This window comes from Ambystoma mexicanum, chromosome 7q (assembly GCF_040938575.1).
Source record: "Ambystoma mexicanum isolate Mex_15411 chromosome 7q, UKY_AmexF1_1, whole genome shotgun sequence".
NCBI lineage: Eukaryota > Metazoa > Chordata > Amphibia > Caudata > Ambystomatidae > Ambystoma > Ambystoma mexicanum.
The window spans coordinates 771,687,907-771,711,900 of NC_090941.1; the positions used below are offsets into that span (position 1 = coordinate 771,687,907).

The 23,994-nt window shown below is 44.1% G+C and overlaps 1 protein-coding gene and 1 long non-coding RNA gene across 3 annotated transcripts in view; both read right to left on the reverse strand.

The window, feature by feature from the left end:
• Positions 1-23,994, reverse strand: part of AASDHPPT (aminoadipate-semialdehyde dehydrogenase-phosphopantetheinyl transferase) — a 512,586-nt gene that overhangs the window by 85,103 nt on the left and 403,489 nt on the right. For both annotated transcript variants that reach the window (XM_069640723.1, XM_069640722.1), the window contains one exon: positions 9,359-9,436. In XM_069640723.1, the coding sequence (XP_069496824.1) occupies positions 9,359-9,436 (78 nt within the window). The remainder of the gene's footprint in view (positions 1-9,358; positions 9,437-23,994) is intronic.
• LOC138528826 (uncharacterized) lies at positions 19,403-20,009 on the reverse strand. The gene is made up of 3 exons (XR_011284250.1): positions 19,844-20,009; positions 19,578-19,760; positions 19,403-19,487 (listed from the first exon to the last, which is right to left on the reverse strand). It is a non-coding gene; the product is annotated as an uncharacterized lncRNA (long non-coding RNA).

Here is a 23,994-nt window from a genome sequence, read left to right on the forward strand (position 1 = left end):
TCATGGTGTATGAGCCTGGCGTCATAGGCGCCAGGACTGGCCCCATGAGGGCTTTTGAAGAGGATGCCAGGCTCTAGAGGCCTGAGTCCTTACTCCACCTGGCCAATGGGTTTGCCAGAGGGGGTTTTGGGTGAGGGTCGTGACACAACCTTTAACTTTTGGGTTACAGTTACTTTTGCTTTTAACACAAACCAGGCTTTTGTTGCTTGTAGCAGTCAAGGCCGTTACCACCACCTCCTCCTAAGGTCCCTCCCATGGTGTGCCTTCTGTCTGGCCCAGGTTTGGTTGGGAAGTTCCGATGGAATTTCCTGGTTAGACGTGGTGCGTGGATATTCTCACTGGGCTCCCAGGATCTATCTTGTGGTCCAAATCCTTTCCAATCGACGAGATAATATAGCTCGGTCCAAGAGTATTTAGAGTCCAAGATATCTTTGACTTCGAATTCTGGTTCTCCGTCAAAAAGTATGGGCTAAGGTGGTGTCCCAATCCGTGTGCCGGGTTGCATTGGTTTCAGGAGGGACACATGGAATACCGGGTGGATGTGTAGATTAGGTGGTAAATCCAGTTTCACGGCTGCTGGGTTGATAATTGCCTTAATGGTATAGGGTCCTAAGAATCTGGGATGAAAGGTCCGGGTTCCCTTGATGGGTACGAATTTAGCGGCTAACCAAACTTTGTCTCCTACTTGATAATCAGGGGCCTTTTCCCGGTGTTGGTTGGCAAATCTCTTTTGTTTTTCTTTGGCATGAATAAAGTGTTCCTTTGCCCTTTTGAAAGCCTGAGTAATGGTTGTGTGTAGAGTCTTTACTTCTGGCATTTCCAAGCTGGCTGGAAGGTCTAGTTCACAGGTACGTGGATGTCTGCCATAAAGGGTATAGAAGGGCGTTTGTCCCGTGCTTGAATGCAAATAATTGTTATATGCATATTCGGCTATCCATAGTAGGTCTTTCCAATTCCTTTGTTCATGGTGCAGCATGCACCGTAAATATTGCTTGAGGTTCTGATTGGTTCTCTCGGTTTGGCCGTCCGTTTGGGGATGGTGACTGGAAGATAGCCGAACATCGATCTGCGCCATTGCACAACATTTTTTCCAGAAGTTTGAAACAAACTGGCTGTCTCGATCAGAGACGAGAACCGAAGGGAAGCCATGTAGCTTAAACACGCCCTCCAGGAAAACTTCTACTAAGTGGCTGCGTCTGAGAGGCCTTTGAGAGGAATAAAATGGGCCATCTTCGAGAATAAGTCCACAACTACAAGGATGGTGTTGAACCCTTGGCTTGGAGGTAGATCAGTGATGAAGTCAAGGGAAAGAGTGTGCTATGGAACTCGAGGAATGTCCAATGGTTGTAGGAGACCAGATGGTTTTGTTTGTGATTTTTTTTGTGAGCAGACACCGCAGGACTGAATATACTGAATGATGTCCTTACGCCAGGTAGGCCACCAAAGGTTCTTTCACCTTAGCTAGGGTTTTGGCGATCCCAGGATGCCCTTCGATCAGTGAATCATGATAGTTTGAAATAATATGCTGCTGTAATTCGTTCTTGGGTACATATAGGTGATCCCTGAAAAAGGGTAGGTGGTCCTTGATGGTATATTGTTTTCCTTGAGTTTGCCATGCGAGGTAGGCATCAGGATTCATTGTCTGTTGGATTTATTTTCGTAGTTCTGCTTGTGTTAAGGCTGTCGTGATACCCAAGAGTTTGTCTTTAGGTATAATAGATACTAGGTCTGGAGTTGTATATACTATTTCATCTATGCCCATGCGAGATAAGGCATCCGCCTTTCCGTTTCTGACTCCGGGTCAAAATGTGATTACATAATCATATTCGGTGAAGAAAAGGGCCCACTGCAATTGGCGCGAGGACTGGGCTTTGGCTGCTTTGAGATATTGCAGGTTTCGGTGATCTGTGATGACTGTAATGGTGTGTCTGGCCCCCAGAAGGTCGTGCCTCCAGGCTTTAAAGGCGGATTTGATAGCCAGGAGTTTCTTGTCCGTGATGGCATAATTAATCTCTGGAGGTGAGAACTTTTTCGACCAGAAGGCCACAGGATGTAGCTGGCCGGTTTCCGGGTCTCTCTGAGAAAGGACAGCCCCCCTTGCGAGACTGGACACATCAGTTTCAACGACATAAGGGAGGTCTGGACGAGGATGTCGCAGGATTGGAGCGGAGGTAAACCTTCGTTTAAGTTCCTGAAAGGCTTCTTCTGCTTCTTCGGTCCAAGCAAACTTTTTTTTGTTTTTTCGAAATAGTACTGTGATTGTGTGCACAACCTGAGAGAAGTCTGGGATGAACCAGCGGTAGAAGTTCGCAAAGCCCAGCATGCTTTGTACCCCTTTCAGAGACGTCGGTGAAGGCCATTTCAGAATGGCATCTACCTTGTGCACGTCCATTCAAACAAGACGTACTTAGTATGGAAGGCGGTTTTCCATTCATCTCCTTTTCTGACTCGGACCAGGTGGTACGCTCCTCGAAGGTCTAATTTGGTATAAATCTGGGCATCTTTAACTTGGTCTAGCATCTCAGGGATAAGTGGCAAGGGGTAGCGGTTCTTCACGGTGATCTGGTTCAATGTGCTGTAGTCAATACAGGTTCTCAAGTCTACTTCCTTTTTCGGTACGAAGAACAAAGGACTGGCTGCGGGGGACTTCGATGGACGGATAAATCCGCTTGCAAGGTATTGTTCTAAATAGGATTTCAAATTAAGGTTTTCTGGTTCTGTGAGAGCGTAGATCCTGCCGCTAGGGATTTGTGCACCAGGAACAAGGTCGATCTGACAGTAATAGGGCCTGTGCGGCGGCATTGTATTGGCTTGGTCCTTGCGGAAAACATCTTTGAAATCATGGTATTCACTTGGCAAGGTATTAGTTGCTCCCAGGGTTGATACTGTTGCTCCGGGAGTCATGGGGATACAGATGTCGGGTTTCTCCTCTTGGTAATAGCAGACAGGGAAGCAGTCAACGGGGAAGGTTAATTTTCGTGCCCGCCAGTCTATCAAAGGGTTGTGAGCAACCAACCATGGCATCCCTAGTATTAGCCTGAACTGAGGTGCCTTGATGAGATCGAATGAAATAGACTCCCGATGTCCGTCCTGGCACAGCCAGGTTATCCTGGCTGTGCACTGGGTTACTGGTCCGGAAGCGATTTCTGTCCCATCCACAGTGGTTACCTTGTCCATAGTTGGCTTAGAACACAAAGGAAGCCCCATCTCTGCTGCCAGTTCTTGACCAATATAATTTCCAACTGCTCCGCTATCAATGTATGCTTCAACAGCATGCATTCTTGACGACTGTTGATGGTTAATTAAGATCACTGGTATTGCAAAGTGCGAGGTCAGCAACTCTTTCTTCTCACTCGACAAACTGACCTCTACGTTTGTCGAGCTTGGTAGTTTTCCGATTCCTTAGCTTCATCCTTGTCTGTGGCCCCGACTGTTCTTTTTGGGGGTTTTAATGGACAGTCCTTCAGGAAATGTCCTGATTTCCCACAATACAAACAAAGCTGTTGTCTTCTTTTGTCTCGCTCTTGTTTTGTTAATGGAGGCCGTATGTCATGATGCCTGCTCCCGAGGAGCCAGGTCAGGCCCAGCGTCCCCGGAAGCAGACTTCATACTCACCAAGCAGGACCCAGCAAACCCCTATAGGGGCTCTTTGGACCTTGTTGTGGCGCCTTTGGCGCCAGGCTCATAAAAGGCATCTGTCCCGGCGCCATAGGCGCCAGGCTCATCATGGCAGAACATATGGTAATGCTTGGGTGAACTCACCTGAGGCAGACCATGCTGCATACTCACCCGAGGCAGACCATGCTGACTGAAGCTCCAAGCCAACTAAGGCTGGGGAGGAACTATTTTCTTTCAGGAACTCTTTTCTTACTCGGGTGGGGCCAGTGGAAGAACACTCACCTGAAGCTCTTCCAAGGCTATTTAAACCACGCCCGGATGGCCACACGTGCTTCGCGTTATTCTGCATCTGCAGCAGGACGCTCACCAAGTCGGCTCCTGCATCCTGGCTCCTGCCATGCCCGCCAGCACCTGGAACACCTGCAAGGAGAGAAAGGCAAGCATTAGGACATTACCTACCTTCATCCAGCATCCAGATTCTTCACTCCGTCGATCCTGCAAAAGAAAGTCAAGGGTTAGAAACGCATCTCATTGCTCGCTGCAGCGCCGCTTCCACTTACCTTCACGTGGTGCTGTCTAGCTCTTCAGCGGTCATAGGCGACATCAGCCGCATCCCAGCACCTACGGAAAAGAAAGACAATAGTTAGAAGCGCTCCGCTTCTCACGCTGCCGCGCCGCTTCCACTTATCTTCACTTGGCGCCGGCAACCTTTTCAGCGCCCATAGGCGACATCGGTCGCATTCAAGACCTACGGAGAAAAAGGACAAAACAAGGTGAGCAACGAACTAATTGCAAAAGGACAGATTACTCACCTTAAGTCTTACCTGAATTTTGTTGGGACCTCAGTTCTCTTTTCGGGTCGGAGCGGCTTTTCTGGCTTTTCCATACCCCGGCCCCTATGGGGAAATAAGACACACTCATTAAGGTGTCGGAGCAAACCACTACGGCACACCTTCATTAAAAGTACTCACCTGAGCTTACCTCTGCGAATCCATTCCTCCACACGGATTCCTCACCTAGTCCCTGAAAATTAAACAAAGGCCAAGGGACAAATAAGACTTGATCTTTTGAACTATATACTTACGGCAGCATTTTGGTAAAGGCAAGCAGACATCGAACCCTCGCCAAATCCGAGATCCAATGAAGTAACTGGAAATCTACGCACCCCTGCGTCAGAAGCAGGATGGAGAGCTCGTCCATACAGAAATTAAGGTGAGAGTCTGCGGAAGGCAAAGCTAGGGTTCGAGGAGGGTGAGAAGGGGAAAAAGGGGGGAATCTCACACACAATCTAGCAGACAGTTAACTCCCTTTTCCCATCTACAGAAGGATTATTCTACGGGCCAGACAGACGAGGTTTGGGGGTCCAGTCCAGTCCATCTTCCAAGCACTACGCTTTACCGTGGAAGAAGTTGTAGCAGTCCAGAATGGGTCGGCGCCTCCATGGGAATCAGGTGAGCGTTACACCGTATCCCTCCAGTCTGCATGGGTTCTACAGTATTTTCAGATACACGGGGTGTGTTTTCCCTTGGTCGAACATGCACGGTCTGAGGGTCCGTCTTAGACCGGTCTGCCTTTCGGTCCTGCAACCGGTGGTCTAGCTGCACGACCAGATTTATGAATTCTGCACAGTCTCTGGGTGGATCAACCACCTGGGCTAAGGCATCCTTTAATTCGCCTCGTAAGCCTCGATGGAATAACGTGGTTCTTTTGTTTTCTGGCCACCTAGCTTCGGCAACCAGTCTGTTGAAGGTAGCAATGTACGTTAACAGTCCTGATTCCCCTGTCGGAGGGACAGAGTTCATTGTCTACTGCTTGTTCCTGGGTATGGCGAGCAAAACGTTTTTCCATTTCTCTCTGGAACCCCCCAAAGTCATGTAATAGAGGATCGTCATGGGTTACCAACAGAACCGACCAATCTGCTGCACTACCACTCAAGTATGATAAGACAAAAGCTACCCGAGCTTGGTCGTTTGAAAATGCTCCAGGCCTACAGAGAAAATGAAGGCGACACTGATTGATGAATGCCGCATACTTCCGTAGGTCGCCTGAGAACCTTTCTGGTGGTGCCAGGGGCACTGTTCCAGGTAACGTGATCTGTGCCGGAGTGGGCGGTATGGCGGGGTTTTGCATCGTTGGATTGCTTCCAGGTAGAGGCGTCTGTCCTGCCTGTGATTGCAAGTATTGCCTGCTAATCTCTTCAGTGCGTTCTTTGGTCACTATTAGGTCTCTCCGGGGGGCATTAGACTCTTGTCGGGCAGAATGAACCTTGGCACGAAGCTCTCCTAGTAATTGGGCCAACTGGTCCATTTCTGATGACGCCATGGCGCCCAGGTGGATTTGTTATGGTAGTCTTCGCGTTCTGTTACGCTCACCTGGTATCCACAGGGACGCCACCCAGCCAGGTTACTCGCTGGTATGCTTCTCAGCTTTGCCCTGATATGATCTGCGGAGAAGGTTCTGCCTGAAAATACAGGAGGACTATGTTCAAGACTGACCGACTGGGGTAAGTATCCTCCCTCCACCCTGTATGATTTCAGTCCCTCTGGCGCCCTCTCCTCACCTTGTGGTAGAATTAGGCGTGCTCTCCGTCTGGCCTTCTTTGCAAGGGCGTGTTGTCTTTCATGGGCAAGTGCGGTCCAGTTACTTCACTGACGCCAGCCCATTTGATATTGTTCAGGTAGGTCTTATTGCTGTTCTTTAGTTTTGTTGCTATCCTGCATGCCTTTCTTTGTTTAAAATGTCTCTTTTTTCTCCCTTAGGTATGCGGAGCTTCAGCGCGGCGAACTGGCTTGGTTGAGCCCCGCTGGTAAATGATGATGCATTAAGAGTGCTATGATGCGGTAAGTACGCGCTATGCGCAGCGCTGCAAAGTCTTGCCTTTGCTAACATGTGTTTTCCTTCCTTGTAGGTCGCGGTGTTCTTCAGCGCGAGTGGGATGTCCGGAGTGGTGCCAGCCAAGAGGCGACCAGCCAGTTAAGCCTTTTGAGCAGTTCATAATTTGTAAATGCCTCTACTGCTTTCTTTAATGTTGCCTCTATCTTCCTCTTTCAGGTGGTTCTGTCCGGGAGGCGTGCAGATTCGAGGAAGCTGTTCTCAGTAGCTGCAAGTGTTTAAAGATGAAGACTGCAGGCAAGATGCTGCTGCTAATGATGTTTCTTTTGTCTCCTTGCAGGTTCTGCATCTCCGAGGTTCGAGGGAATAGCTGGACACGGTGAGCGTCACGTTACAAGCTGCAAAGTAACGCAAAGCATGATGTCTTGCTGGGGTGTGATTTAAATAGCCCCAACAAAATAGTCCAGGTAAAGTAGTCCCTAGGCTACCACACCCAAAACACTACACCGCATAGCGTGGTTCTTAGGAACCAAGCTATGTGGATGTCTCCATGTTGGCTGACAATACAATAAAGTCGTTCCCAAGCACATTGTTTTTCAAGGTGTATGAGCCTGGCATCATAGGCGCCAGGACTGGCCCCATGAGGGCTTTTGAAGAGGATGCCAGGCTCTAGAGTAGGGATGTAACGGTATAATGGTATACCGTTAAAGATACCGTGAACCACTTAATTGAACAATAATAACCGTCACATTGTTTATACCGGTATACCGTTTATACCGTTAAGTGTGCTTTTCAATCTTATTTGTTAAGGCTGCAGTAAGAAAGTGCTGCGCAGTCTTGGTCTTGCACTGTTGGATGTGCCTTCTGCCAAGTAGTTTCAGTTGAAGCAGTTTTTAATGCCATTCCATAAACCACACGTCAGACACAAAATCAATATGTTAGCAATAGGAAGAATAAATACAGTGCAAGAAGGAAAGGGTTTACTTTGGGTTGGCGGCTTTGGGGTTTATATATTTATAATGGATAATGTTTGCTAAACATATGACAATGGGGGATTTCCCTGGTTCCATCATTGAATTTACATATAATTAGTCAGACTGCGAAATTCTCTCTGTGGGTATTCCCTGCCATACCAAAGGGTAACATGCCGTGATGACTGAACACCCTTTGGCCCGCAAGTAAACTAAAGGTTGTAACGTAAAGAGAGAGTGTGTGTGCGTGTGTGTATGTTCACAAGCGTATACTACCACCAGCCTCCATTGATCTGTGGCATGCAGATTATCAAAATGGCAACATTTTCATCTTCACCAGTAGCCAGTGGGGGAGCTAAAAGCCTAAATGACCACTTAAGAAAAGCTATTCAGTTTGCTTTGCCAGTTGCAGCAGAGCTCCCCACCCCCCTCCTCCTCTCCACACATGTGTTTGTGTTTGGTGGAAGCAAGGGGTGGCATTTCAGTGGAAAATATGTTGAAAAGCCCAATTCTGGCCCTGGGTGCCTGGTTTTCTTTGTGTTGATAAATCTGACAATGTATGACCTTTTTAGAAAATATTTGTTAAGATTAGTTAACTCCACCTGCTATACCACGATAACCATGATATACCGTCATTTGGCAAGAAGGTTATCGTACCGTCATAAAACTAATACTGTGACGCCCCTACTGTAGAGGCCTGAGTCCTGACTCCACCTGGCCAATGGGTTTGCCAGAGAGGGTTTTGGGTGAGGGTCGTGACACAACCTTTAACTTTTGGGTTACGGTTACTTTTGCTTTTAACAGAAACCAGGCTTTTGTTGCTTGCAGCAGTCAATGCCGTTACCAACTCCTCCTCTGGTCACCCCCAACTCTGCCGTTCACCCGGAGAGGGCCACAGGCCGCTTTCAAACACCTTGAAGGTTTCTCTCTTATGCTCACTCGGTTTAAGTCTTGGAACACTTACAGCTTCCCGAAAGTGTGGAATTCTCGCCTGGCTTTCTCTCGTTCTTCGCAAGTGCCGATCAGCCCCTTGGCCTTCCAACTTTCATAGCCTGGTTCGCATCAGCCCCGAATGAGCTGTTCCTTCACATACCCAGTCTCGCTCCGACTGTGCCTGGAGAGCCACCTTTTATCCTGACAGGCAGTGTTAACAAGTGTCATGTGTGTATAGTTAGGATTGCGTGCCTGGCTCTGCCTGGCCTCATTACAGGGGCAAAGCCATTGCAAGTCATTAGAGGTAATCGTTTTAGTTCCATTCCTCATCTTCCTCAGAACAGTAGTGTTGTCAATGTGTGGAGGAATTATGGGAGATGTAGTTTCCCATAAAATAAGCAGGAATATGGGTTAGATGGGTTGTGGAGAAAGGAGGATACCATATCTCACCATCGGGTTCTTCACCCCCAGCCCCCCACTCCCTGTGGACCCCCTACCCAGAGCAATGGCCTTTCTCTGGCCACCTGAGCACGGGGACTAGGTTGTGAAACACCCTCTGGTTTTTCACACTAGTCACTAAGTAATATTATGCAACCTGCAATGCTCTGGTAGCAAATCCTGTCCTAGGAGATAAGTGCTCTGTTTCCCCTTGAAGCCAACTACCTGCAATATTAATACCCCCTTGAAAAATAAAATGATTAAAAGAAAAAATTAAAAGAACTGCAAAGGTGTAAAAAAAAAAAAAGAAACCTAGTTTTTCAAACCAGAGAGTTTGGTAATTGTTGTTTGGGGGCTTAGGACATGAATATGTGAATCCTTTTTGTGGATTTGATAGTATCCTCATTCCTGTGAGCCACGGAGGCAAAGGCTGTGCTTGGAAAAATAATAATTAGGGTTCATTAGCAATTATCAGCAAGTGATACCATACAGTAAGAGCGTCACTATACTCTCTTTAGACACATTTTACTGAGAATGTATTGGTCCAAACTGTTTACATTTCTTACATTACAATGATGATCTCCAAATCCATCTGGTCTTCCTATGGCAACTGCAACGTGATGTAGATCATCCAGCCTAGTTTCCTGCAAAACAGAGAACTGTGTATTTAATACATGTTTTTCCAAGAAGAATTGAATACAACGCCTTGTTTATGAGTCGTAGTAGAAAGATGAAGAGGCGTCTGAGTGAAAAGAAGGAAAAGACATTTAGAGACCAAACAGGGAAAACGAGAAATATATAAAATCCACAGGATGGGGCGAACGGGATGGCAACCCATGATTCATAACACAATTAAAAAATAAATAACAGCGTCCGGGAATGCCCCGTTTATTTATACTGCAAGCAGCAGAGTGGAATGTCACTCCACCGCGTGCCATTAAAGGGTCAGCACCTCAAACATGTTATAGTTCGAAAAACAGTAATTATTTATGAGTTTGGAAAGGGGGCAGTGCAATTAAGTATTATGCACATAGGCTCTATGTGCTGGGGTTGTGGAAATACAAAGGGCCGTCAGCTCCATAAAAGATTGGCTAGGTAAATGAAAGGTTGTATTTATACATGAGCTGTGTGGTGCATTAATTGTTGCGCCGACGCAGGCATGTCCTTTTAAGATTATTGGCACTGCAGGGATGGGGGGAATTAATCTTGCACCGTAATTCTTCGCGGACAGTCATCTTAGGGTGTCTAGACATCACGGTTTTGCCTGTAAAATCACAGAATTTGCCCCTCGGGCCCGGTGTCCCAAGGTATTTTCCATTTTGAAAACCCCATCCCGGAATTTGAGGATCGGTGGAGACTGTCCCAACATTTTTGAGAGACCTGATTGAAAAATCCCTGATAGGGCAATCTACCGCTCTCACCACTCGATTTTCACCCCTACTCCCCATACTTTCTCTCTTCCGCCAGGTCCTCTCTCCTCTAATCAGTGTTCTGTGCCTCTAAAATGCACAGAGACAGGCCACCGACAAAGAAGTAGAACTATGGTTTAATCAAAGTCCTGTTTGTGTTTTAGTCCTTTATGTGTTTATCACCGCTGCAACTGTAGTCTTACTTCTATGTCAGTGGCCTGTTCCTGTTTTTAATTTAGAAAATCTGTTCACCCCAAGTCATCTGCATTTAATTTTACAGTAATTCTAGCACTACTCTTAAATAGGGGGACTTTGTCTTCTTTGATTAGAAAGATGTTCAGTATCACACTATCCACTAGGTTACAGGTTATTTTTCCTTTAAGACTAGTGTCCCTGGCACCATTACAATGCTGAGTTTTCTCAACACGCCTAGGTCCATTTCCTTCACTAAACCTGCGAGTAATGTATTCGTTAAAAGATCAACATGAGTGGAGCCTATTCATATTGTGTAGTGGGGTGGTGTCCAAGCAGTCATGATGGAGGGACTGTAAAATGCAGTAGGCTTCCGTCTGCTAGGCTCAGTAGTGATTATCTCTGTGGCTGAGTGACAGGCAAGCTTTGCAAGCAGCACCAGGTTTTGCCTGCAAGGAAAGTGCACGCCCCAAGACTTGCATGGTGGGGGCACAGATTATGTCCACACACATATGAGATCCTGCAAAGCTGCTGTCTTAGAATTAAAAGTGGGGCAATGGCAAGCACCAGAACAAATAGATCAGTTTATAGAAGGGCTTTTGTGGGGAGGGCAAGTTAAGCAGTAGTTCTTGCTTTTGTTTACTTTCAAGTAAAAAAGGGTTCGAGGACAGAAGGGCTGGTTAGTGACTGTTGAGCCGTGGCGGCGTCAATAAAATACTTTATTTACTCACTGTGGAGGGAGGGGAGCGGCGTGGTCTTACCAGCGTGAAGGAGCACCTGCATTCACCGCCTGCACCCTCGGATGCACTAACTGTGCTGAAAGCTGAAAGCTATTCTGAAAGTGAATAGGTGAAAAGGACGCCTATTGCTTTAAGGCGGCACAAAACACTGTCAACACTTCCTGCTACACGCACATCACGTGACAACCAGCTGTGCTTATAGCCACACCCACCGCGCCCTTGCGGCGTAAGCCCTGAGGACAGAAGGGTTGGTTAGTGGCTGTTGAACTGTTTGGCGGCTTTGGTGCAAGTGCAAGATTTCAGACACCCCAAAAAGCACACTGCCCACTGAAATGACACGGCACGGTGATTGATGAACAAACAAGCGGAAACGTGCTATGTATGTTTTGCCCCCATGGAAGTTAACGTGATAATGCACTAACTTGAGTAGAGAAACCACCCAATAAACTCGAACCTAGCACGGAAAACCTAATTTAAAAAAAAAACAAAAAACAAAAACTAGTGGAGACTGCGAGCAAGTAGCCTTTGATCCACCCCACCAAACAACGCACTGCGAGGCACATACTGGAGAGAGGCGTCGAAGCCGCCATCTGGCGACAAAGCGACCCAAAAAGAACTCCATGCACCCGGAAAGCAAAACACACCATAATCCACCCCAAACAAAATAAGGAAATATACTCACTAGCACCTGAGAGCTCAAGAGCTCCTGCACAGCACTGACACAGCCCTCCAATGACACGCACTATAAAGTGTGGCAAAAACGCAGAGCTAACTCCCCCGCACATGAAACTCAGAAGAAAGACAATGGACACGCCAGAACCACAATCTGCACCCAGTAAGTATACGGGAAAAATATAAATGAAGCCTCCAGAGATCCCACTAGCAAAGATGTCCCCACAAGAACAGAAAATGAAGAAAATGGAAGGGAAACAACAGACACAAGCACTCCCAGAAATATTGACAAAAGAGAAGAAAAGGATGGATGTCAAGTAATTACTCAGAATCAACTTACTATTCAGCACAACCATACACCTACAGAAATACACCATACATCACAGACTGAAAACACCTCAAAACAACAAGAGAAGACTGGACCCAGAAGCGAAGACGAGAAGATTACTACAGGAGACTCAACTCCAATTTCGAAGGAGGCCATGATTGAAGACTCAAAAAATACACCGAAGCCTGCCCAAGGGAAAAAACGCACTTGAAGAAAGACGAAGAGAGAAATGAAGGAGAAAACTAGCAAAAACCATCTGGCCCTCGAGAAGATAGAGACGAAAAAGATAGAAAGACCCTAACCCAGCAAGAGAAGGCAGTGAAAGCACAAAAGAAATGGCAAGCCCTGTACGAAAGTCGCAAACACTCACAACAATTTGTGACAAGAAAAAACGAACAGACAAACCCTAAAGCCGCGAGACTGTCTCTTGATATAACCGAAATTGAAAACCTTATGAGGAATCATGAAAGAAGAAGAGAGGTATTTGGGAACACACCACTGCCGGCAATAAAAAACGATGCAGACACCCTCACCCGAAATCGATGAACAGGAAATGAACAAAAGCCGAACGAACAAAAAAAAAAGGGCAGAGACAGAAACCTGCAAAACACAAATGAACGGCAAACCGAATTTGAAGAGAAATCAATCCAAAACCAAGAGTCGCTAGACAACAAATGCAGAGTAACAACCCCAATGACCAAGAGATAGCCTCTATAACAACGTCAATGTTAGATCTGCAAAATATGCTAATAAGAACTACAACACAATCGCTACTGCCATACATGAAACTACAAGAATCTCTAATAGACTCAATAAAAGATCAAACAACTCTCACTGCATTAATTTACTCAAAACAAAGTTATCTTGAACAAAGTATGAACAAAATACTAGAGAGGCTTGAAATAGAAGCACAAAATAGCCACTTGTGGCAAACAAGACTATTCGACATCGCACGCTGCGATAGAGCCGAAAAACAGACTTGACTCACGCATTAATCAAAATGATGACAACAACTAATAAAGAAAAAACAATACAAATGCTTCTATCAAACCACAACAGACCAACCAAAGCAACATAACAGCAGGAAAAGGCAGAGAAAAATGAATTAGCAATGACAGCCGAAAGGAAAGAAGGAAAAAACAAGACCATCACCAATGAAGCAAATCTAATTGACCCAAGTGAAGAGCCTATTGCAGAACCGAAGACTGACAACCAGATAGTCAGAGAGAAAGAAAATGATACCAGGCCAACTGACGACAGCAGAACAAAATTTAAACTGAAAGGCCCAGAAACGTATGAGATCTTCTCCAAAGGAAATAAGATACCAGCAAACAAAGAACCTGCCAAAAAAAAGAAATAACAACGAAAAAAAGAAAAAAAGAGGATCTCGCGCCGTTTTAAGAAATTTGACAAATCCCATAAAGGAGCGCCAAACAAACGAGAATAGTAAAGAAACAGATCAATAAAAAATCACTGCTGCAGAATAAACTGGAAAATAGTAAACCCTAAGAAAGGACGCAAATACCAGATCACAATAGCAATGATGTAGAAATATAAGAATTAATTAACCTATCAACATATATGGAAGACATGAAAGATCAATCAGAAGAAGCACAAATCGAAATCACAGAGGCCTCCATGATCACATTAGATCAATATGAAGAGCAACAGAAGAAGACAGCTCCAGATATGAAATGACCCTCAATGAGATATCTAAGGTAGACTGGGAAGACGATGAAGAGCCAACATCAGACCTGAATGATGAACCACCACCAACAAGGAGGCACGGAAATAACAATGACAAGAACAAAGCAATCCATGGGCTAACGGAAAATGCAATAAAATTGCCAACCTTTGTCCACCCACAAAACAAACAAATAATAAAAAAAGACAAGAAAATAAAATAAAAAAGAACAGCAACAAAAAGCGACAATCTGATAATGAACCGCACAAACGTTTTAAGATTGATACAAGCTATTCCAAATATGAAGGAAATTACAAGGAAAGACATACACACGGTAGAATTCTGTGATGAGACAACAACGGACCAAGTGAAGATCAACTTCAGCTCAGAAAAAATAATGAACAGAATGATAGATAACAAATTCATCTTTAAGCAGGTAGGCTTTGAGCTAACTATGGTTGAAGAAATGCCAAATACAGGTAAGAAAAAACAAATGGCGATGTCGAGCTGGAGGCAGTCTGATCACAATGTAAGCACACATGCAAAGGCCGGTGACTACGAGAGCAAATCACCTGAATATGAGAATGCAAAGTGCCTGCACAAGACAAAAGTAAATGATAACAAAGAACACCAAAACCGGCATGAGCTGTACCGTAAATATGGAATATGGAGACAACAAGAGGATCCAATTACGGAAACTGAAGAAATTCACAACCAAAGAAGATAACAATCAAAAGAAGAGAATACGACTAACACCACATTATGCTCATGGAACACCTGGGGTCATAGCCATCTATTCAACACAACAAACCCAATACTCGTAACGGTCGACATAATCTGCATTCAGGAATCTTGGATAACAGAGCAACCTATATGTGACGGCTATACAGTAATAATGAACCCAGCAATCCAAAAGAAAAAGGGCCGTCTGTCATCTGGACTCTTAACGATAATCAAAAATGGGCGAAAGATCGACATAATAGAATTTGAAAACCTATACCCGTGGATACAAATAATAATACACAAATGCAAAACAGAAAAAGAAGAGAAAGAAGCATCTACCGGGAGCTGCAGAAAGGACCAAATATGGGCACTAATGAACCTATACTGGAACCCCCTAAGCATAACAGATGAGAAATTCATAGACATGGTTCTATTGGCAATAGACAACACCAAAGAAAAATACAAAGCGATAGAATTTATAATATGCGGCGATTCAAATATCCACATATTTGACAAAAAAAGGAGAAGAACTAGACGAAAATCATCTCATGCCCCGAGCCAAAACCTGGACTAAAGAATTAACATGCAGGAACTTGAGAAGATCAGATAGCCTCGATACATCAACTGGAAGAACGATGGAAACCTGCACAAGAGGCAATTCTACGGCCACAATCGACTATATATACATGACTAACGGTATATACGACAAACTGAATGACTCCCAAAACATGAAAACAGAAACGAGCGATCATTTCATAATGAAAAGATCATGTAACACTGAGATACTGGCTAATGAAAAAATGGAACCAACAGAAACTGAAATAAACAATGGAAGAAATAGACTAAGAATTGGACAAAAAATGATGGAAGAACTGCCAAATAGAATGAACAACTCAACATTAGATGATACTAAAAAAATCAACTATGGATGGTTTCTTTTGCCATTTAAGTGGCGGAATACAACAAACGAAGGGCAAGTGGCAAAAAAACATAACCATGCCTACAACGAGAAAATAATAACAAAAAAAGGAACTGAGATCAAAAATAAAATTGATAACGAAACAAAACTCAGTTGAGCAAAATAAGCAAATCAAAGCCGCGAAACAACAATACAGAAATTGGACAAAGAACAACAGAGCCTTAATAATGCAAGATGAAGACGCGGAGAAGATGCTGCAGACCCTAAAAAACCGAAATACGAGACAACTATGGGCGTTATTACATGGTCAAACCCAAATACAAAACATAATGATTACGGATGTACCAGAGTAAAGATGGACGGCATATTTCACAGAGATATATGGAAACAGCAAGTCTCCGAAAGGAAAAATCCACATAACGAAAAACACAACATGGCAATGGGAATGGGATCCTGAAGATATACAGAAAGCAATAAGTACTCTGAATGTCTCCAGAGCTCCAGGCCTGGATGGTCTATCAAATATGGTAATCAAACAGAACCCGGAAGTCTGGGGATCAATATGCGACAAACCCGCTAAAATTAAATAACACAGCGATACCCTGTATCTTGTATGCTAACGACATAGTGCTATTGGCAAAAACACCTAGAGGATTGCAGATTGCGTTAGAAAAACTAGAAGAATACATGACAACAAACCAGCTGGAAATAAACACACAGAAAACCAAAATCATGTCATTAAAGAAAGAAACTAGGAAAATCGGACATCTGCCCTCTTTTCGCATAGGAAAGGATAGAATGGAACAAGTAAAGAACATAAAATACCTGGGAGTATGGATTTCCAACTGAGGAGAATGGGCCCTACAACTCAAAGAAAAAACAGTGTCCTTAGCAAGACAGGCGAAAATAATACACCGAAAGTATGGAAAATTCTCCCTGAATCCAGTCGTGACATTTTACAAACAAAAAGTAACGGCTGTTTTAACATACGGAACAGAATCTATGATAAACATCAACACAACCATCTGGGACCAATTGGAAGGGAGTTTCTGGAAGAAAGTGTTAAACCTGCCTATGTCGCTGCCTACATCACGTATCTGAGCAGAACTTGCCCTCCAATCGCTCAAATCCAGCGTACTGTGGAAACAACTCGATTTATATCGGACAATTATGAGTAAATCTCATGCACCACTGCTTGAAATACTCAGAACCGAGAAAACTGAGAACACAGAGCATGCGTTAGAAACCTGGAAAAGATTGATCGAAGCCAAAGGAGAACAACAAGACATCTCCCTGGAAATGTTGCTAGAAAGACTGCAAAAAGCGAAGATAAAACTCAAGGAGAACGACTGGCTGAACACGAACCAAGTTAAAGCTAAATACCGACACGACATACACTGTGCACTAGATAATAGACAAATAAATCAATTACCATCATATCTGACAATCTTCCTCTCTTCTAAAATAAGAGACACGTTCATGAGATTACGGTTAAACATCCTTCCAACTCGAGAAATAATGGCAGCAAGGAAGCAAACCCCGGAATTTAAAAAACACTGCCGATTTTGCAAGGACTTAACGCTGACAAAGAGCCTACATCATATAATTATGATATGCCCTGCACTGAATGAAAAAAGGAATCTATCCAGAGAATGGTTCATGAAAACCCAAACGGCACTAACACCTGAAGATCGCTGGGCGACGATGATTGCAGGAAATGAAAAGAAATTGGTGTTTGTAATATCATTCTGGAATAACATTATGAACAATAGACAAACAGGATAACATAACTTACGGACAAAGAAATAAAAGCCAAAGCAATGGCCAACAAACATGAAGAAAGATAAATTCAGGGTTTCGACCGTTTATCTTACGTAATTTGAGCAATAAACATATGAGAACACAATAAGATGAGAGGTTTGAAAGTAAACCAAACATTTTCTTTAAAAAAGGGGTTGTTTGTGAGCCTATATGACTGATCAGTGTTATTGTAGCGCTGTTATACATGTCAATAATAAAAATACCACATTGCTTTTTCTAATGTTTGATATACTTCACATTTATAGAGCAATACATGTTAACATAATGGCAACAAGATTTGCAAACTGTTTTCGGTACAGATCAATCCCTCTAAACTAGTTATAGTATGGCAGACAAGTAGAGTATTCAGAATTGAGCTTTTGAGAATGGAAGTACAAGATTTAAAGGACAGAATAGTGATATACCCCCTTCCCCTCAAGCAGTAATGACAAATGGCCACCTAAGAAATTGATCAATGTGCTCTATTGCAGCTTGATACTATTTGGGTCAAAACGGAATTGGGTGTGCTTCAATTTCTACTATAAATGTATGCACTATGAATCCTGTGCCAAAGAAAGAAGGCCCAAACAAAGTTGACTATCAACTAATACATCAAGCCATGGAGAAGGACTATACCTGTCTGGAGCATGTGACACAGGCTCTGGCTTGTGACAACCTGCAAGGGAACAAAACAGTCTCCAGAGCGGGATACTGTGCAAGTCAACTCGAAGCACCTCCAAGTGATTGTGAATTGAGACTAGCTTCTCAGCTTCTTTTATTTCCAGATCATGCATGTCAGTGGCCATCACTTCGTGATGGTGCACGTAGGGCAGATTCAACATCATGCACTGCCTCCCACACCTCCCAAACAAGAGCAGAAATATAAAATAATAGTTAGTTTTGCCACACTTCAGGGGCCTAGTTTTGCTGCACTTAAGGGAGCATTAGATTGCTGAATACACAGGCATATATAGCTCAACAGGGTATATACTAGGACATTCGTTTTGTTGAGTTATTTTTGTAAAATAGAGCAAGGGTATCACCATTTTGAGAGAAGGCTCCATTTAATGCTGCACAATGTATTATTTTTATGAAAAGCTTTTCTTTTCACTTCTGGTTGAAGAACACCAGGCAGCCAAGGCCAGGAACGAAGGGAGGTTAGGATAATGTTAGCCGAAGCTGTGAGAATCGGCTGTTCCCAGGACTCGAAAGTACATATGCAACAATTATTTTTGTTCCAGACTATAACTAGTTGAATACACAGAGCTTTGATAACAAGGGGCACAGGGAAGCATATAGTAACACTGCCAAAGATGCAAAGCTAAGCTCCAATACACAGTGCACCTGTAGTAGAATGTGCTTTGGTGAGACCAACAAATAACAGAAATTATTTCCTGCACACAGGGCCTTCACCATGTTTTTTCTAAAGTAGCTATTCATCTTATGACCTAATCAGAAAACTATGCACCTCCAATGTTTTGTCATATTTTGTACACATAGACATACTTTAGTGTGCAATTCACGACTTTGCAACATTAAAGAGCAAAAACACATACGTTCATTCAAATACACTCAGCATTTAATAATTTGCTGTTATTTTTTGTTTTGTCTTTTTACTTTTTTGTCTCGAAATTGTTTATGCATTTCGTTTACACAGTTTTTCACAACAGGATCTTATCCGCGAGATCCATTTAATTTCCACAAACTGAAAGAGTGTGTAGTGAGATTTGTGTTACACCTTCACCTCCAGTGACTTGTGAATCTTTTTAACTTGTACATAATTCAATGAAAGTCACATTTAAGCAATCTGTAAGAAATAATACCATTGCAGCGCCGGACACAAAAAAGTGGCATAATTATAGGTCTACGTCTAGATCTTAATCAATAGTTACAATACAGGGGACAGCCTGTGCACAAGAAGTGCCGGGTCCCTGGACTTTTCGGCATATGGGCTGGTGGGCCTTCTTCTGGGGACTGGAATAGGTCTCCCTATAGGAGGAACATATAAAAGGCTAAAATGAGTAATGTTTGGTGTGCATTTGCTTAAAAACTTGATACATGACATTAAAAAGGAAAGAATCTAATCTGTTACACCTAGACATAACATCTAAGATTACAGGATAATAGGGCACTGACCTTCAATGTGTTTCACTAGGTACTCTTTCTATGAAGGAGGCAGGGAAGTCCTCCATCTAGGGATCTAGGATAAACGCTCCGATATAAGTGGGCTGTAGGCAAACGTGAAGGTATTGCTTAGTTGGAATATAATAAGCAGCTGTAGAATGTACGAGGTATAGCCAGAAAAAGGGAAGCATTACCTTATGTTGTAACGTTTCCAGTCATACTGTTAAAATGTGTGTGCTGGTCTACTCTAGGAGAGGGTGCTTCAACAAGTGCGGCGTCCTGGGAATGGGTCTGGAACCAGTGATGGCGCTGTCCTTATTAGTAAAGGCTGCGTGTAGATCTGTACATCTTCTCTGCGCAGCAGTGAACGCGGCGTCCTGCAAAGAGAACCGCAGGTTGGTAAAAGCGCTGGCAGGGGAGCACTTAATCCTAAAACAAACGGGCATAGCCTAGGGCTTACCTTGAAGGGCTGACAACGTAGCCCGTAGGGACAAAGGTAGGATGGTACGGCTCGGCGAGGCAATAGAGAAACGCTGTCTTACTCCGTGGAGCTGAATTATTCCAAAGCAGTGCGCATGCGTAAACACGGACAGTGATTGTGCAACGCGCACTGTGTACGCGTCTTGTTGTCATGACCTAGCATGGCGATCATTTTTATAGCTGTATACGAACAAAACTACGTCCTCAACATCTCCAATCCCTTCCATGAGAAAATATGCCTTTGGCATCATTACATCGATGACATCATTCTCATTGGGAAGGGCACGCTAGATAACTTTCTAGCTTGGATTAATAGACAAACTCAGGAAATTAAGTTCACAATGGCAAATAGCAACACAGTGATGGACCTCGCAATCAAACCTATGAATGGGTCTCTCACATGTAGCTTTTCACCAAAAAAACGGATAGAAATACCATCCTGCACTATAGGAGTAACCATCCTAAGAATCTGCGGGACAACCTCCAGTATGGACAATTTTTACATGTCTGTAGAAATTGCACAGAAATGGATCAATACCACAATACTCAAGACTCACACTCAATTGATTCTGCAATTAACCTTGTCTTTGTTTTTTCTGTTTTCTTTCTTTTCAGTGTTGTGTGCCGAAACCCAGTTGTGGCTAAAGATTGCTATCACTTTAGTCGTAATGCAATCATCTCTCCAGGTTGCTTTCTTTCAGCGTGCATATCACAAGCTGAAAATGAGCCTATCTTGCCTTGTGGAAACAGTTATTAATTTACATGTGTAGGGTGGCATTGTTGCGCAGCTGTAAATGACCTGTTCGCTTCACGGGTGATATTCGCAGCGTTTCCTGGTGTGGCGCTGGAGCGCAGCTCTGTTTAACATAGCTGCTGTGCGAGGAACAAACGGTCTGTTGCGTCACGGATTATAGTTTTTATGAAGCCACAGTTTATTGCAGTACTGGATATGAAAGACAATAACGTAGCGCGCAAGGCACGTGGTGTATATGAACAAATTAACTTCTTGAAAAATGGAGCGCAAGTGCTTCTTATCTCATGGTGGTTCTTCTCGATAAACTCTTCCACAGGGACTCCAAAAATATCTTTTCAGATCTCATACCAACGAAAACCATATGCAAACTGGAACGAAATGCGGTAGGCGTGGGAGACAAGTGAAGAACTTTCAATTAAAAGTGACGCTAAGCACAGACTGCAGACTGGGTGGGGTTTATATAGGAACAGGCAGGCTGTACTGCTGCTACTGTCTTCTCTTGGGAGACTTACCCATGCTCCGTCTTGGGAGGGTGCCTACTGCAAACCTGGCAGCTATCTTGATATGGTGTTTCTGCACTAGACCTGTCCATGTGTTTTGGATACAAATTCTCATCAGAAGCTTGTATTAGAGATTTTGATACTGGGTTCATGACACTTGACCTGGGTCAGGAAAAGTAGGACTTTCTTGCTGTGCCAGGATTTTAAATGTCCCGGCACCAATTGGATGTTTCCAACCACAAGAGCACGTTTCTGATTCCAGGACCTAAGAGCTCTGCATTACTCGCCTGCTCTTCCTCGTCTCTGTGTTTTGGCACAAGTTGTCACGAGGGGTCTGCTGTCAGTATGAGGGGCTTGAACTGGTTAAACATCACAACAGACCATCACAGAGAGTGTACTTAGGGGGATGTCATACGCTGACTGGAAAGGGAATAAAATGTTCCTTCCAAAGAGTCTCTATCCCTCCCATAAGGATCCTCTCTCCCCTTATGGTCCTCCCTCAGGAAACCACACCCAGGGTTGGAATAAGGTAGCAGCTGCCCTCCCCTGGCTATATGGGAAGTTTCCCCAGGGAAGGGGTGATGACATCAATGGATTCATCACAGTAGGACAGATGCAACGTCATGCACTGACTCCCACACCTCCCAAATAAGAGTAGAAACATAAAATAAGAAAACTCTTTTAGCAAAGGTTTTAGGCCTTTTTGTTGTTTGAGAAGTTGCCCTATTGTTTTGTAGGTTAGGAACACAAATTCGTTTTGCCACATTTCAGGGAACTAATTTTGTTGCACTTAATGGACCTTTAGGTTACCTAACACACAGGCATATATATACCTGGACATTAGTTTTGTTGAGTTTTGTTTGTGACACTGAGCAAGGGTATCAGCATTTTGAGAGAAGGCCCCATTTAAAGCTGCACAATGTATTTCTTTTATTAAATGCTTTTCTTTTCACTTCTGGTTGAAGAACAACAGCCACAACCAGGGACAAAGGAAGGTTAGGACAGTGTTAGCTGAAGCTGTGCGAATCAGCTGTTCCCAGGTCTCGAAAGTAGAAAATCAATTTGTTTTGTTCCAGACTATAACTAGATGAATACACAGAGCTTTTATCACCAGGTGCACGGGGAACCATGTAGTAACATTGCCAAAGGTACCTGTAGTAGAAGTAGAAAGCATTGGTGAGACCAACAAATATGAGACATTGTTTCCTGCAAACGGCCTTTACCGTGTTTTTTCTAAAACATGTGACGAATCTGAGGATACCATTCCTTCTTTTCTATGGGGAGACCTTTCCCAGGGGGATAGGGTGGTGCGTCCACAGTACAATAACCTGGGGCGGTGCACAGTGGGAGGATCACCTGGGAAGGGAAGTCCCTTATGGGGGATGATCAACTTCAGGAGACGCGGTATAACTCCACTGAAAACCCTTTTACCCATTTTCAGGAGTTAGATTTCCCTCCCATCTGCACTGATGAGACTGTTATGATGCTGTGTAAAACCAATCCACTAACGCAGAATAACAAGCACACCAGTAGTGACTATTGTACTTAAAGCATTGTATGGAGACGAGAAGGAGGACGGCGAGGATGAAGATCACTCAGGTAAACCAAAGTGAGCAGTCTAGTTCTGGAGGGAATCTGACTGGTACAGTAGAACTCCCTTCTCCACCACAGGAGTTAAAATATATGACAGCTGAGAGGCCCGAGAGAATCCCTCCAGGTAGCTGTGACCAGAGACGCAAAGCTGTCAGATGGAGAGCAGAGCCACAGGGACACCAACACGGCACCCTCCTGGTGTTGAAAAGTCCCGGGAGCTGCACACACGGGGACTGCAGCCTAGGAGGCTGTCGAACGATAAAAGCAGCCGAGTAGCACCGGAGCAATGCCAGTTGGAAGACGTGGACCAGATGGCCAGGTGCGTGTGCGGCTCATGGGATTGCTGGAGGTCCAGGAGATGCTAGAAACCCAACACAAAGTGCAAGATTAGAGGGTCTGGGACCCGGAGAAGAACAGAAGTGAAAGGTGGAACATTTTACAGAGAAGAGAGTCACACGAACAAGGGACATTACTGCAAGTCTGGGATCCGCACCTATATGGAAGGCAAGGGCCCCCGTACGACAAGGAGAGACAGCCTATGAAAGGGCCATTGCTTGGCAGAAGAGTAAACCAAGCCCTTAAGCATGCTGCGAGTCTGGGACCTGCATCCAAATGACAGTTTTGGAACAAATGGGTTGAGAATCCTGGAACAGGAAGAGAACTGGGAATCTGAGGTATGTGCTGTAGTCTCTGTGAAAGATCCTTTTTGTTTTATTTCTTTTATTTTTTTATTAGGCGTTTAGTTTATTTCTTTCATACGAATCCAGTAACAGATCCGGCTAGCCGGTACAACCATAAAAAGTACACCAAATCCAATTACAGCAACAGAGGAAGTTTAAAAAGGGTGGGGGGGACAAAAGAAAAGGGAAGGTACAAAGGAAGAACCAAAGGAGGTATGCAGAACCGAGCGCCAGGCCGCAAGGCGGGAACAAAGAAGAATATGTAATAAAGACAAATGATGCGTCATACTTCGGAGGCTCTCAGTCTTTTCAGGGTGATTTCCAGGAATTTTACAAGGGCAAAGTTAAGTGTGGTGTCCATCACCCCCTTAAGAAACCTTCCACCAGGCCTCTGCGTCCATACCAAATTGACTTTTCATTTGTTCTAATAGAATAACTGTTCTCAAAGTCCCCAATTTAGGGCAAAAGAGGAGCAAGTGTTTTAGGCTTTCCTGGGCCGTCTTACATAGGCGACAATGATCATCCGGCACCATTTTTCCGTATCTCTGTAGAGTTTCCTTTGTAAGTAAGCTGTTTAAAGGAAACCTAAGGAGTAGGCACTTAG